Source organism: Podarcis vaucheri (genome assembly GCF_965113315.1).
Source record: "Podarcis vaucheri genome assembly, chromosome: 1".
NCBI lineage: Eukaryota > Metazoa > Chordata > Lepidosauria > Squamata > Lacertidae > Podarcis > Podarcis vaucheri.
In genome coordinates this window covers 35,336,965-35,351,423 of record NC_138759.1, presented here as the reverse complement: position 1 = coordinate 35,351,423, position 14,459 = coordinate 35,336,965, and the positions used below count along the sequence as shown (strand labels likewise).

The 14,459-nt window shown below is 45.2% G+C and overlaps 1 protein-coding gene across 1 annotated transcript; it reads right to left on the bottom strand.

The window, feature by feature from the left end:
• Positions 1–4,542: 4,542 nt before the first annotated feature.
• Positions 4,543–9,291, bottom strand: NFKBIA (NFKB inhibitor alpha). Its single transcript, XM_082222549.1, has 6 exons — positions 8,926–9,291; positions 7,567–7,675; positions 6,681–6,891; positions 6,283–6,371; positions 5,900–6,160; positions 4,543–5,151 (listed from the first exon to the last, which is right to left on the bottom strand). Exons 1-6 carry the CDS (start codon positions 9,198–9,200, stop codon positions 5,104–5,106), a joined length of 993 nt encoding a protein of 330 aa, XP_082078675.1. The 5' UTR covers positions 9,201–9,291; the 3' UTR covers positions 4,543–5,103.
• Positions 9,292–14,459: the final 5,168 nt, after the last annotated feature.

The window sequence follows — 14,459 nt, the reverse complement described above, 5'->3', positions numbered from 1 at the left end:
TGAAAGGATGTGTGGATCCAGACTTGGCCTCCACAGTCACTTACAGACTCACTGTTAAGACCGTTTTCATGGAAGATTTTACTCGGCTATGAGTGATTGCCAAAGAATAAGAAGACCTCTTGCACTCATGTGCTTCTCATAGGGAAAGTGCTTGGAAGAGGGCACTTAAAATCATAGGAAGCTGTCAGGCCATTGGTCCATCCATCACAGTAGTATCAACTGCACTGGCTGGAAAATGCTCTCCAGGACTGCAGGATCTCTGTCCTACCTGGAGATGCTGGGGCTGAATTTAGTACCTTCTGCATGCAAGCAGATGTTGTACCACTGAGCTGTAGCCCTTTCCCAGATCTTCGTATTGCACCATACACAGGCAGACGGGCATAGCAGAAGGGCACCTTTGCATATTTGGATCCCAAGCCATTTGGGCCTATAGATAAAGACCAAAACCTTGCATCAAGAAATGAATAGGCAACTGGTGCACATATTTTAAGTTTGTGAACAAGCCTGGGCTTCACCCGTTAAAATTCTGGCAACCAAATTATGCAATAATAAATCTTCCAAGTCATCTTCAAGGGCAGCCCCATATATAATACATTGTAGTAATCCATTATAGTAATTACTGTGGCCAGACTAGTCCCACTCAGGAATTTATATTTGTGTATGTATTTTCTTGCATTTATATCCTGCCTAGTTTTCCATTGTGGGACCCAAGGTGACATACAAGTGGTTTCTAGACCAGCCCTTTCAGAAGGTGTGTGACCATGTCCAAAACAGCCTGGAATCTCATTTCCCTTCAGCTAGAACTATCTCTCCATCCACAATGCCTCTGTCTTGCCAAGATTCATCTTCTGTTTATGGGCCTTCATCCAGCCCATTATCAAATCCAGGATGCAACACCTGTACAGCCTCACCTGACTGGTTGTCATAAGGATACTATTGACTCTTAACTCCAAGCCCTCGAATGACCTCACCCAGTGGTTTCATATAGAAGGAAACACAGTGGAATCCTGCAAGGACCCATAACATAAATGGCTGAATGCCTGGACTCCCTTCTAATTCCAAAAGGAAACGCGAACCCTGGGTAAGTAATTGGAACCTCTGAAATCTTGCACCACTTGGATTCCAGGCACTTACTCAGGGTTCGTGTTTCCTTCAGGAAGGAGGCACAGCAGAAACTTTGTGTCTGTATGATAAATGGTTTGTTTGCATATATATATATATATATACAACCTGAACCGACAATGGAGGGTCTTATTTCTCCCATAGCCACAGCCTTGGATTCCATAAGAAATCAGGCCTGGCTCTCTCTCTAGCCTTTGGCTTCTAGCTCTTATCACTCAACTCTCTACTCTGACCTTTTGTCTTTCTAACTGATAGACAATTGTGGGAGGCCCACTCATTTGTTTTCTAGCACAGAGCCACTACCTTTGTTAGCTTGATGACTCATACTTAGCGGGCCATTGCCAGGCTGGCCTGGCTATTCCAGCAATAACATTCATGCTGGATACAGAAATTAGAAGGGAGCCTCACCACCACCACCACCCCCTCCACAGGAAAAATTGCAACCATTTCATGGAATCAAGCAGAAATCCTCTACAACGTTCTGAGAACGGTCCTGCAGGTAGGAGCAGAGTCAACATATCCATGTGCAAAGTTGCTAAGCAGAAGTGGTCAAGGAGGAGCTTAGGGAAAATAAAACTCTCAGAAAATATGTGCTTCCAAATCCAGGTTTTCTATCTTTCCGAGCAGCTGTTTACAAAAAAAAAAAAAAAAATTATGAGCAAGACAAAAATTCCTCTGAAACAGCAAATGAAAAGATGGGTTAGATTTCATCTATTTTATGTGCAGTATTTCCGACATAGTATTGCTCATGCAGCGCTTCTGAAATAATAGCCAAATTCCAAGTATTTCTATAAATAAGTTTCTAGAATTGGGGCATTTTAAACAAATAGTTTTAAGCAATTATTAAGACGGGCAATAAATAATTTGTCTCTTGGACTAAATTTGAATTTCTGCGAACTTTGGCCCTATACTACTTTTACAAAACAATGTTTTTTTTAACTCTTAAGGCTACATACATTTGAAATCATGCACATATTATCTGTGGAAGAGGTACATTGGTAATGCGATAGATCGGGTGTGTCCAAAGTCTATTTTGGGGGGCCTAATCCTGCCCGTCGGTTGATTTAATTCAGCCCCCGTGGCAGTATATGTCCTCGGGTAAAATCCTGGGGTAGATAAGCTTCATTGTAAGTTCTTGGTTTTGATTTGGGGGAATCTATATTTTTGTATTTGAAAACTATCATGCTCTTTTAATATTTTTAAAATAAAACAGGGTCCATTGTTCAGTAAATGAGCTGTTCATGTACCTGTCTTTCCTTCTCCATGTGTAGTAATGTTTTCTGATCTATATTGCCCCTCCTTATCCCTACTTCCTTTTCGCCACACCAATAACTACCAAATCCCTTGTTTAAAATAATAGTAATCATCAAATACCCAATTCAAAACGAGTAATTCAATTTCAGAAAGTTTCTGCAAAATGAGTTAAATTATACAGCGGTTACACAGCGTGCTATTTCAAATGAAAAGCTGCAGAATTTTGGTTTCTTCCTTTAAAGTCGAATTCAGTTATTTAACTGCAGGCTGAATTATGGATAACCAAGCATATATTTTCTTCTTCCACCAGGAAGTTTCAAGGCATGACCTTTGATCATACAAAGAGAGGAATGGGAATAACCCTGACTCAGAATGACACTTGACTTTAATCATTTCCATGCAGCTAGAGTTCCAATGCAAAGCAGAACGGAGCTAAATCTCCTGATTCAGTGTTCCTCATGCAAAGCAATGCAAAGCAATTGAGGCTAAAGTTCAAGGGCATTTATTGAAACTGTTAACAGCCTACCAAGAACCCAAATTATACAAATTCAACACAGCCTCAGGGAGATAATGGGAATGGATCCAGCCTGCAATCCTGGCTGACATCTTCTCTTGCAAGAGGGCTGGGGAACCTATAGCCCTACAGATGTTGGAATCTCCCATCAACTCCAACCCATATGGCCAATTGTCAGGAATGATGGGAGTTGGGAGTCCAGCAACAGCTGGAGGGTCACAGATTCCCCATCCATGTCTTATAAACTGCATTGATACAATGAGACTGGACTAGAGGAAGAGACCTGTGGCTTATGTGTTCACCATGTGAAGCTTCTGCTACTGCAAACCACAGGATACACTATTAAACCCACTGGTGTCAACAAGGAAATCCCACAATGCTGCAGTGAAAACTGCAGTTAAATCAGCTTGCCCGTCTTCAATGTATTAAGGCAGCCTGGTGAAAGAGCTAGGTTTAAGGAAGTTTGGACACCAATATTTGTAAAGCCATTATGTGGTTGACATCTGTCTCGAGAGACAGCTGAGTGAACCTCAGGGGTGCAAGTCAAAACGCTGTGTCAGGAACACCAAAGTGACCTCTCTAGGGCGCAAAGCTGGGCAGTGTGTATAGAGGTCCTGGGCTGCCCAGACTACAATAACTCCCTCTCAGCCTCGCTGATGTGGTCCAAAGGAGAGCAATATGTTTGGGACCAGCTTGGCTGCAGGAGTTGCCAGGAGGAGGTGTACAAGGAGCCACCCAACCATTTTAGGGACTCCACTCTGAATTTCTGTAGGGTTTACTCCATAGCTTTTTCTTCTCCTGAAGATACCCTGTAGTGGAGTTTCAGGATCATTTTTCCTTTTCCTAGATGGGCTACCTTCCCAGGTTGACAAGCCCCACTTGCCCCTCATATCCTTCTACATCACACGCAGAAGCCTCCTTCTTGACCACTGTTAGCCTCATCCGCCCGTTTATATGCTGGCCATATAAAAGCAGCAATATGGTAGTGAAGATAACCTAGTAAAGCCAGGTCAGGTAATACCTGTGGGCAACACACCAATGGCATGGGGCAAACCTCCACCTGACAAACCTGAGGCATGAGGGGTAGCTTCAAATTGAGTTGTCGAAAAACCCTGTGAAGGGTCCAGGAATACCTGTGGTGGACACACTTGACCAGTGGATATATACCTGAATGGATAATGGGCAGGGATAATGGCTTTTCTTTGTGGCACAACCTGATATGAGTTGGGCCTTGACAAATCCCAGAGATTTTGTTTGAGGGGAGTTAAATACATGCTTTAATTTCTCCACAGAAACCAATGGAACTGCAAAGAGCCTTGTGGCACCTAACATACCATGAAGGATAATGGAGGCTTTATATTCAAAGGAACGCTGACAATTGATTGATGTGATCAGAAATGTTTTTTGAATTGACCTGGCTCCAATATGAAAACGAGTAAACAGCACGTGGGTGCAAATATACCCCTATTCGTCCCCCTCCACCCCCTGCCCTGGGTTACTAACACAGGACACTAGCGGCTTTCTTTAATGTGAATGTGTGCAAGAATGAACCAATTGCCTGAGATGTTTGATTTTACCTAACTGGGCATCAGAAAGGAGAAAGCGGGTGAGCAATTCTTCAGCAGGGGGGAGAGTTTCATCAATTCAGTGCATTTCTCATTTGATTTGATTTTTTAATAAATATACACAAGTACCAAAAAAGCTATTCACAAAATATACAATATTTACACACAATATACATATTGCAAAGCATAGGGCTTGCAATATACAGCCTGAACATTAAATTGCTACTCTTTCCTGTGGATGGAGAAGAGGACATTCTTTGGGTTGCAATCCCTCTGCCTGCCGTGCAGCACAAAGGACACCTGAGTTCAGTCTTTGGGATGGATTGTCAGTCAGTCAGAAATATATGGAATGTCTTCCAAAAGGACACAACAGATGGTGACCTGGGCCAGCCCCCTTGTAGAGCATGCAGTGAATACGTAGGTGAACCATCCAAGTTCTCACTCTGTTCGTTTATTTGTACAATCTACTCTCTGGTGCAAATGAGCCCAGGCTTCTTCTGATGTCTGACAACCAAAGTTCATTCCTGCCCGAACTGTGCATTGAACTGCAGGCAGCACCTGCTGTTCTAACAACATGCTCTGTACTGTGCTGTGTGTTCAGTAATTGTTCACATTTTGCTCGCCTCTGCTTCGTGCAACGCTCCCACTTTAGCAAGGCACATGTCGTCCGCCAATGATGCAGTCGTCATACAGGAGCTAGACGAGGGGAAGAAAAAGCAAATCAGGCTTAATGGAAGGCTTTAAGAAAGAGCATGAAGTAATTCTCTAAGGGGAATACAGGGCCATTTCCCATTATCCCAAGGAAGTGTTCCATTAAATTTTGCTGCACTCACATGAGGAAAATGGCACCTGATAATTAACACTAGAGCCTGCATTCTAAAAACTTAAAAAAATCTGGGCGCTGCTACATGAGTAATAACTCAGTAGTTAAGGAAAATTATTTGTTGTGGTGGTACATTTTATTAACAGACAAAAATCTGGACTAATATGATGCTTATAATATTAGAGGGAAGTGGAGGTAACAAATGGTAGGTTGGAAATAGTACCACCCGAAAATCTGTGTAAATGTGCTTCCTTTGAAATAACCTTAGTGTAATTTTAAATCCACTTTTGAAAATTTATTAAAAGATGCCCTAAATCATAACATGTCAAATGCTCCCCTAAAGCCAGTTTTCCTCCTTGTGTGAAGTCAGTGCAATGATTTGCTAGATTCAAATGAATCTAATCAATGCATTTTCTATACCTTTGAGTATTCAGCGCTTACACCAATGGGTGACTGGTAATAACTCTGTTACCAGGCTTATACCTTCAAGGTGTCAAAGGCAAGCAGAACCTAGTCCCTTGTTGTTTACAACTGCTTCCTAACAACCTTAATGGGAAATGTGTGTGCAAATTATGGTAGAAATCTCTCTCTCTCACATAGAATGGAGAAATGGCCACTCACTTCATCCTCTGTGAACTCTGACTCCGATTCACAGCTCTCTTCGTCTTCACTTTCTGGTAGCATCTGCAGGTCCAACGTTGTAAACTGCCTCAGCTGCTCCTGTATGAAAGAGTTGTTTCTTCCCCATGTGAGCTGGTATGGAGAGTAGCCCTGGTAGGTTACTTTGTTTACATCTGCTCCGTGTTTCAACAGGAGCGACACCAGTTCTTGATTCTGTAGATCAACAGCCAAATGCAAGGCAGTCCTGCCGTTGCAAGGCTCCTGTTTATTGAAAAAGAAAAGAAAAGGGTGCATTCAGTTAGGCTGGACACATGCTAAGATGTTCATTCTCAAACTGCTTGGACGAACAAGGCTTGCTTGTTTGAAAATGGCAGGTATCTTACCTGAGCATTGACATCTGCTCCCAAGGACAAGAGGCGTTCTACTATGGCCAGGTAACCTTGAATAGCTGCCAGATGGAGACACGTGTGTCCTATGAAACAGAAATGGAGGAGATTAAATTTCATGTCATACAAGTCATTCCAACACTTGGCTATCATTTTCAAATCATATACGCTATAGCCATTTAAAGATGGCCTACTCTGATCAAAGAAGCTTGATTATTTGATTCCAGTAGGTGACTACAAAGCAAAGCAAGAACAAGGAACACCCTCCCCCCCCCTTTGGCTGACACTTGCTATACAGAAAGAGCTGGAAAGAACTCTCTGAATCACAAGGCAATGTAGCAGAGTGCCAAGGGTTGGAGTACCCAGTGAGCTGGCAGCTCAGAATGTGTGCTTACCATTGTAATTGGACGACTGTAGGATAGAGTCGATTTGTTGTTTCTGGCAGTACTGTGTGAGGACACCGACACCTCTGAGAGAGCCTTGTTCACAAACGATATGCAGCGGGGTGTTTCCTCGGAAATCTCTGATCTCTGCGTCACATCCAGCTTTCAGAAGAGTCTCTGCGATTTCTGGCTGGTCTGTTATCACTGCCAAGTGAAGTGGAGTCTGCAAATTGTAAGTTGAGAAAGCATTATAGTTAACCAGAAAAAAGAAAAATCTCCTAGACTAGCCATTATAGTACACAAAACAGTCTTCTTAGTCATCACTCCTGAACCCATTTCTTGAGGAAAGTATGTTTTTTCAGGACCAACCACTTTCCATAAATCCTTTGAAAAGTTCCTCAATGTTTTGCTTTTTGTCATGAGATACACTTCTGAAAGAACAATCACACTGTTGCGTTGGTGGTCCAATCCTACTATACTTGGGAGCCAACCATGAAAAGCCACTTCCACAAATTGCTAATTTAAAGCTCCTTGTAGCCTGAAAGACTTGCCCTAAATAAGGCAGAGGGAGCTTGTGGCTCTCCAGTTGCTGAACTTCAACTCCCATCAGCCCCAGCCAGCATAGTCAAGAATCAGGGTTGACAGTAGTTGTAGACCAGCAACATATGGAAGGCCACAAATTCACCCCCATTTTCTTGGGAGCTCAACCCCATCAATGATGGGGATAATTATGCTAAAAGGTGGCAATTTAATGAGTTACTTAAACCCCTTGATTTTTTCCCCTAAATTTATCTTTTTCTCCCAGCAAAAAATGTTTCTTTTGGAAAGCTTCCAAGTCCCCTAGGGCACCATGTTTGATCCCTGCAAGAGAGGAAAGAAAACCCTGCCGGGTAAGTACCTGGTTGAGGTTATTTTGGGTATTCAGGAAGGCTTTGTCTCGTCCTGCCTGGCGAATGATTTCCAAACTCAAGGCCTTTTCTTCATGTATAATTGCCAGATGGAGAAATCTGCAAAGAGGAAAACGGTGGGAAAAACCCGATGGTGAGTACTTAAGAAAGAAAGAAAAAACAAAGGACAAAAAAAATTCCCAGCCACCTCTTGCTAATCAGCTCTTTTGCTCTTGCTCGTCATCCCGCGGGCAACGTGCCCAGGATCCGAGTCATGATGGAGGAAGAACATCAGCCTCAGCGGCAAGAGAGGCGATTTCGAAAGCCTGGGGTTTTCGAAGCCGCGTGCTCTCGCTACCTGGTGTTTTCCGCGGAGTTGTTGTGAGCTGAGTGTTCCGGGCAAGGCGCCAGGGACTTTCCAGAGCGCTTCCCCCCTCCCGTGCGCCCCGCCCGGCGCCTCCTTCAAGCCCCGCCCCCCGCGCAGCTTGCGAGAACACCCCGTCCCGGCCCCTATCCGCTGGCAGGCGGCCCAGGCACAAGGCGGAGCGGGCGGGGAGGGGAAAACCCAGACTTGCAAAAATCCCCGGGCTTTTATGTAACCAGCAGAACGCGAGCGACATCAAAGGACCTCTCCCCCCCCCGCACACCCCGCGTTCTATTATTAAAGATCTACATAGTAGGCTCCTCGCTCCCCCCTGCAAGGCAGCCTGTGCAATAAACACAAATGCGGATGGAGTCAAACACGAGCACTAAAAAAATCTACATTATTGTGTGTGGGGGGGGTTAAATGCGTTTGGCTCGCTCTACTGATTGTTCTACTCTGCTGGGTCAGTAACTCAGAACTATTATGAAGGGTCCAGCTTTAAAAGAGCCAGCGAATTTCCTGCAGGGTCTTTTTCGCTGCTGCAAATGCGCAATTCCCGGGGCTTCACAGCGCTCAAGCAAGCTGAAATTCAACCGTGCATCCTCGGGTCTTTTGCATGCATGCCACCATGCTAACCTCTTTTAAAAACTAAAGAGGCGTTTATATTTAAATAGCAAACTTGTCGCCTTTCCGGGGGGGGGGGGGGGACAAATCAAAAGGATCGCGGTCTCCCTTGCAGCTGCCTCCACCCGCCACATTTCCTTCTTCGCGATAGTCCCGTGCTGCATTTTCTAGAGTTTCCTTCACATCTGGGAACAGAGGCCACCAGGCTCTTAACCACATTTGCTTGGAAATAAATCCCATTAATTCCAACCAGATCTATTTCCAAGGAAAAGCATTAAGATCACCACTTTGCTAACTTCCGAGGGAACGCGAGGCAAAACCGCCCACAGAGGTCGAAGTTCCGATCCCCTTCCCCGAATTTGCAAAGTCCTCCAAGACTTACGTATCTCCGTCTTCGGTCACTTGCAGTTTCCAAGCCTGCGCGCCCTGGCCGGGGCCGCTCTGGAGTCCCGCGGAGGCTTCCGCCGGCTCGATGCGAATGTCTCTCAGCTCGTTGACGAGCTTCTCGTACTCCTCCTCCTTCATGGAGTCCAAGCCGCTGTCGTGGCGGTCGTCCTGGACCAGGCTGAGCTGCCTGTCCTTCTTCAGCGCGTCCCGGGGGTGGTTGTCCATCGTTATATCCATAGGGTAATCCAGGGAGCCGGGGCTGAAAAACATGGCCTGGGCGAGAACGAGCCGCGGGTCCCGAAGTGTGTAGTTGCCTTGCGAAGTCGTGGCGAGAAGCTGGCGGGCGGCGGCGGCGGCGCTTGCCTATACAGCCTCGGCGGAGGGGATTTCTGCGCCGGGGCGGAGCTTGCGCGCTCGGGAATTTCCCGGCCAAGTCGGGCCAACTAGTTCAGTCCTGTCTGGAAGCTGCTGCTGCTGCGGCAGCAAAGGCTGTGGCCGAGGAATTCCCTTCCCTAGTCACTCGCTGGAAATTTTTTGCTTTTTCCACAGAAGGGAAAGTTTTTTGGATGGCTTTCTGTGACTAAGGCGCCCACCCCACCCCTCGAGGCTTTTCCTCGATGGGCTTTCGGGATATGCAAAAAAAGGAGACAAAAGAATTCACGATCCTTCTTTTTGGGATTTCCCTCCTGCCTTGATATTTTAGATAGATATAGCCCTAAAATGCCCTGGTATTTTGGTAAATATTCCTGGCCCTGTTTTAAAGGGGAGGAGTGGAAAGAGCAGGCAGGCCTTGCAGGACGAACACCAGCACTTAATAGGGCCACAGTGCAATATTTGTAGGGGTGCCTGAACTTAGCACTGTGGAGGAATAAGCCCCACATACATTGCAAACGACACAGTCTTTCCAATATTGCAGAGAATGCTGCAGAGTGGTGAAGTGCAACCCCTTTCCATAAGGCCACCTTTTTGCAAAGGAGCACGGTGCACACTGAGGACTTGCCAGATTGTGGGTTGTGCGTGTGCCCCCCGTCCCCCCCCGTTAAAAGCATAGGAACACAACATGAAAAACATTGTAGGATTGCCTTGGCTTTATAATAGATGTACATTCCACCTTTGCGTGAACATCCAAAGCAGCTAACACAAAACACTACGTAGCAGGTTACTGGGTTCTTCTCAGCTTTTTATTAATTATATTGATTATACAACATGGTTAAAGAGCAACAATGGGTCTCTGCCCTGAGGAACTTACATTAGGACCTTTCTTTTGTTACCTGCAGTGGAAATCCCGGGCCTATGAATAGTGGAATGGGCTTTACGCGTCATTGTCCGAAGCATGTTCTGGGAAAATTTCAGGGTTTATTTGCTTCAGTCAAGAGTTTCTGAAGAAGGATGATCAAGAAAGGCAATAAAAAAGACTTCCCTGAAAGATAGCGTGCCTGCTGTTACTGATCACTTCCTGCAATGCACAGTTAGGGAGGAAATATTGTGGGTGTTCTGGGCTGCACAACTCCAGTCTTTGAAAGATCAAAGAATCCTGAAAAGTTGGGTTTGCAACCTGGTAGAGACTAAGGAGCAGAGACAGACAGAAACAAGAGCTTGGCAGAATCTGGAGTTTATTGCCTTTCCAAATCTGAGTACTGAGAAATGCCATTTTAATTTACAAGACTAGTAAAATACAGAGGAGGCGTTTGCCATTTTCAGGACCATTGCCATCAGTCTCAGTTGCTGTCATCTAGATAGGCTGTTCGTGTCCTCCCATCTCCAAATTCCTTTATGCTTTTTCTCCTCTCTCCTGCTCTTGAATTGTAATCTAAGCCATATACTGTACTTTGCACTGACAATGAAACCAGGACGCTAGGGGCTTTCAGACAAGTCTGAAGAAACAGCCTGCCTTCTGCCTTGAAGAGGAAGAGGAGTCTATAGTCAACTATCTGCAGTGCCATCTAGTGTAGAATAAATCATAGGACATTTAACATAGGAGACCTGGATTTTCCTTAAACCAGTCTGTCTGCCAAGGAGGGGGACTGGTGCTTTTTAACCTGTCCCTAAAAGAGCTGTGCCAAATTTGCAGGTGACGCCCAGTTATTCAGGGTTGTTCTGGGTGAAATGGGAATTAAAATGGCAAATGAGGTTTATCTATTATGAGGAAGTGTAAAGTGATGCATATTGGGGCAAAAGATTCTATCTGCATGTTTACACGCCTGGTGTGTGACAACTGCAAAAAAAGAGTCAGGTGTTAGGGATCAAAAAGCACAACTTCCAATTGTAGAGGCATTATACAAATCTTGGATATGCAACCACATTCGGAACACTGTGTCCAGTTTTCATCAGCTCATCTAAAACACAATATTGTGGAGCTGGAAATGGTGCAGAAAGGGGCAACTAAAATGGTTAGCGTCTTGGGACGACTCCCTATGAGGGAATGTTTCACTGTTTGGAGCAACTTAGTTTAGGGGGGGAAATGCAAGTAATGGGGGATTTGACACAGGTTTATACAATTATGCATGGCATGGGTTAAGTGTATAGATAATTTCCCCCTCTGTCTTATTAATACTATCTAGGGTTGTTGAATGAGGCTGAATGGTGGGAGAATCAGGACAGGCAAAAGAAGTGCTGCTTTGTACAGTGCAGAATTAAATCATGGGATTTCCTATTCCAAAATGGCATTAGCAGATGGAATGGCAAGGCACTGTTACTCACCTGACCTCCTGCTTATCAGAAGCTAGAGGTTGAGGGGTGAGGAAGAAGCAAAATTGATGCTGGTGCTCCTGCTGTGGGAGACAGCGTGAGGCCATGTTTTCCCCTTGATAGACCTATCACTGGTTTTAAACTATCACCTATTCTTGTATCAGCTAATATTAATCTGTATCATCAGCATTTATGCGACTCTAGAAGGTCAGCATTTATTCCATGGAATTGGCTGGAATGTTATGTCAAAGTATGAGTGGCAGGGACTATTTGTCTTAAAGAGTTTAGGAGGACTGAGGCCCACAACAAGATCACGGGCTCTGTACACTTACCAAGCATCTTACATACATGAGATCAGCAGGAAGGCCTATCTTTTTTGGCTGGTTGCCACATCTCTCAAGGCAGCCTATGGTCTTGGAAGATCAGAACCATGGGACTGGTAAGCTAGTTGCCAAGGTGGCTGTGAGCAATTACCCACATCAGCCTCGTCAGTGTAAGGCAACAGTAGAAATAGGAGGGTTGAAGGCACTGTATTTGGGAACCCATCATTTGAGGAACCAGGGATGGTGCTGTGTGTGATCCAGTGCCAGCTATGAGGGGGTTTGCCCACTGCCGTGCCAATGGGCTTTCCTGGTAGCTGTTTCACGTATTTATTTTAGTTTGACAGAATCGTAGAATTGGAAGCGACCCTGAGGACCATCCAGGGTTTCCCAAACTTAGGTCCCCAGCTGTTCTTGGATTACGATTCTCATCATCCCTGACCTGCTAGCTAGGGATGATGGGAGCTGTAGTCCAAAAACAGCTGGAGACCCAAGTTTGGGAAACCCTGATCTAGTCCAACCCACTGCAGTGCAGGGATATGCAGCTGTCCCATTTGGGGGCCAAATCTGCAACCTCAGCACCACGCTTTATCCCACTGAGCTATCTATGCAGTAATATGCTTTACGTAGTCTGTTTCTGTGAACTGTATCCAGCTGCTTAGTAATATATCCTATTCAGTCTGCTTAGATGTAAGTGTGCATTATTTTAGTTATTCTTGCTATTCTTACAATCCTCAGCCACCTATTGCCTTTGAATCCAAAAGGAACCACTTCTTTAGGGAAAACAACGACATTTGGCCTTGGCAAAATACTCCACTGACTGATGTTCATTTACATTGGAGCACCAGACAAGGCTGCCCATTGTCCCTGGTGCTATTTGTGATTGTAACTGAAGTACTAGCCAAACAGGGAGTCAAAGACAAGATCAATTTATCCACAGATAATGTGGTATTAATGCTCAGTGACCCAAACCAGGTGTTGGCTCCACTGAAAGAAGAGCTGGATTAGTTTAGCCGGGCAGCAGGATTTGAGATTAACTGTTCTCAATTGGCTGTAATGCCAATAAATATGCCTCAAATTGAGTGAGACAAACTCTTCTCCATGCCTTGTTACAGAGGGTTCAGCTGCTTGGGTGTGCTAATCTTGAAGGACCAGAACCAGTTAAGGAAAAGGAACTATGGTATGTTAAACAGAATACAAAAGCTGGCAACATTTGCACTTGTCATGACCATTATTCCCAAGTCTTCTCCTGATCCTCCCTGTCACATTTCCGAAACTATGGCTGATGAAATGGCAGCCTATTAGGAAACAAACAAAAGGAATGAACGGCAGAGTGGGTAGCTGCATTTTGTACAAATAGTGTGATGTTGTGAGGGCTGGGGGGGGGGCTGTTAATGCCAAACCTTAAATTGTATTTTGAAGCACATTAAGGTATAAAAAGGGACGCGGGTGGCGCTGTGGGTTAAACCACTGAGCCTAGGACTTGCTGATCCGAAGGTCGGCGGTTTGAATCCCCGCGACGGGGTGAGCTCCCGTTGCTCAGTCCCTGCTCCTGCCAACCTAGCAGTTCAAAAGCACGTCAAAGTGCAAGTAGATAAATAGGTACCACTCTGGTGGGAAGGTAAACAGCATTTGCGTGCACTGCTCTGGTTTGCCAGAAGCGGCTTAGTCATGCTGGCCACATGACCAATAAAGCGAGATGAGCGCCACAACCCCAGAGTTGGCCACGACTGGACCTAATGGTCAGGGGTCCCTTTACCTTTACCTTTACAGTACTAAAAGGCTCCATACACTTCCCATGGGTACAGGTGGAACTTGCCCAAGTTGCAACTACTCCCTTTGTTGCCAGTCTCTCGGGTTAAAATATGCACCATTCCAAACCTCTTCCTAAAGGCAACATTAATGGTATAGTAGTGCTGGAGATTAATTCCCCCTCCATTCATCCATTGTTCTTGATGCAGTTATATTTCCCAAACCTGGAAGCAGCTTCAGATGTGTGTAAGCAAAACCAAGCCCCCCCCCAACCCCTGTTGCTATGGGTGTTTGTGTAGGGGTGATTTTTATCAGAGTTGTGGCTGGAGAGGGAAGGATTACCCTCCCACCCCCATGTGTGGTGGTCCTGATGAAAATCTGAGGCTAAGATTAAATTGTTAAAATCCCCTTTCATGATTGCGAGTGATGCAATGAAAGGTAACACCTAGTTTCGCCTCCCCAAGTGGCTCTTTCTCACATAACCTCAGTTCCAAATCTGTACATCAAGGATATGATTAGTCATCTACTTCAGCAAGGTATCATGAGGATGATGAGACAAGAATTGCAGCACATGGGACATTTAAAATGTTACATACATTTCTAAATAATCGCACATGATGTCAGGCAACCCAACACATGCTGACTGTCAAGTTAGAAAGCACTAACCCTACCTCCTGTCAACAGCAGCAACGCAGCAACCCCCCCCATACTTAGCTAGATCACCATCGGGGTGGGGGGTGGGGGAGAGGCCTATATGTTTAGTCCCCAC

Excerpts from the sequence above, each read along its gene's own strand:
- NFKBIA (XM_082222549.1), bottom strand. The coding sequence starts at position 9,200 with ATGTTTTTCAGCCCCGGCTCCCTGGATTACCCTATGGATATAACGATG. Across the intron at positions 7,676-8,925 it reads GTGACCGAAGACGGAGATAC|ATTTCTCCATCTGGCAATTA; the intron begins GTAAGTCTTGGA and ends TCCTCTTTGCAG. Across the intron at positions 5,152-5,899 it reads CAGAGTTCACAGAGGATGAA|CTCCTGTATGACGACTGCAT; the intron begins GTGAGTGGCCAT and ends CCCCTCGTCTAG.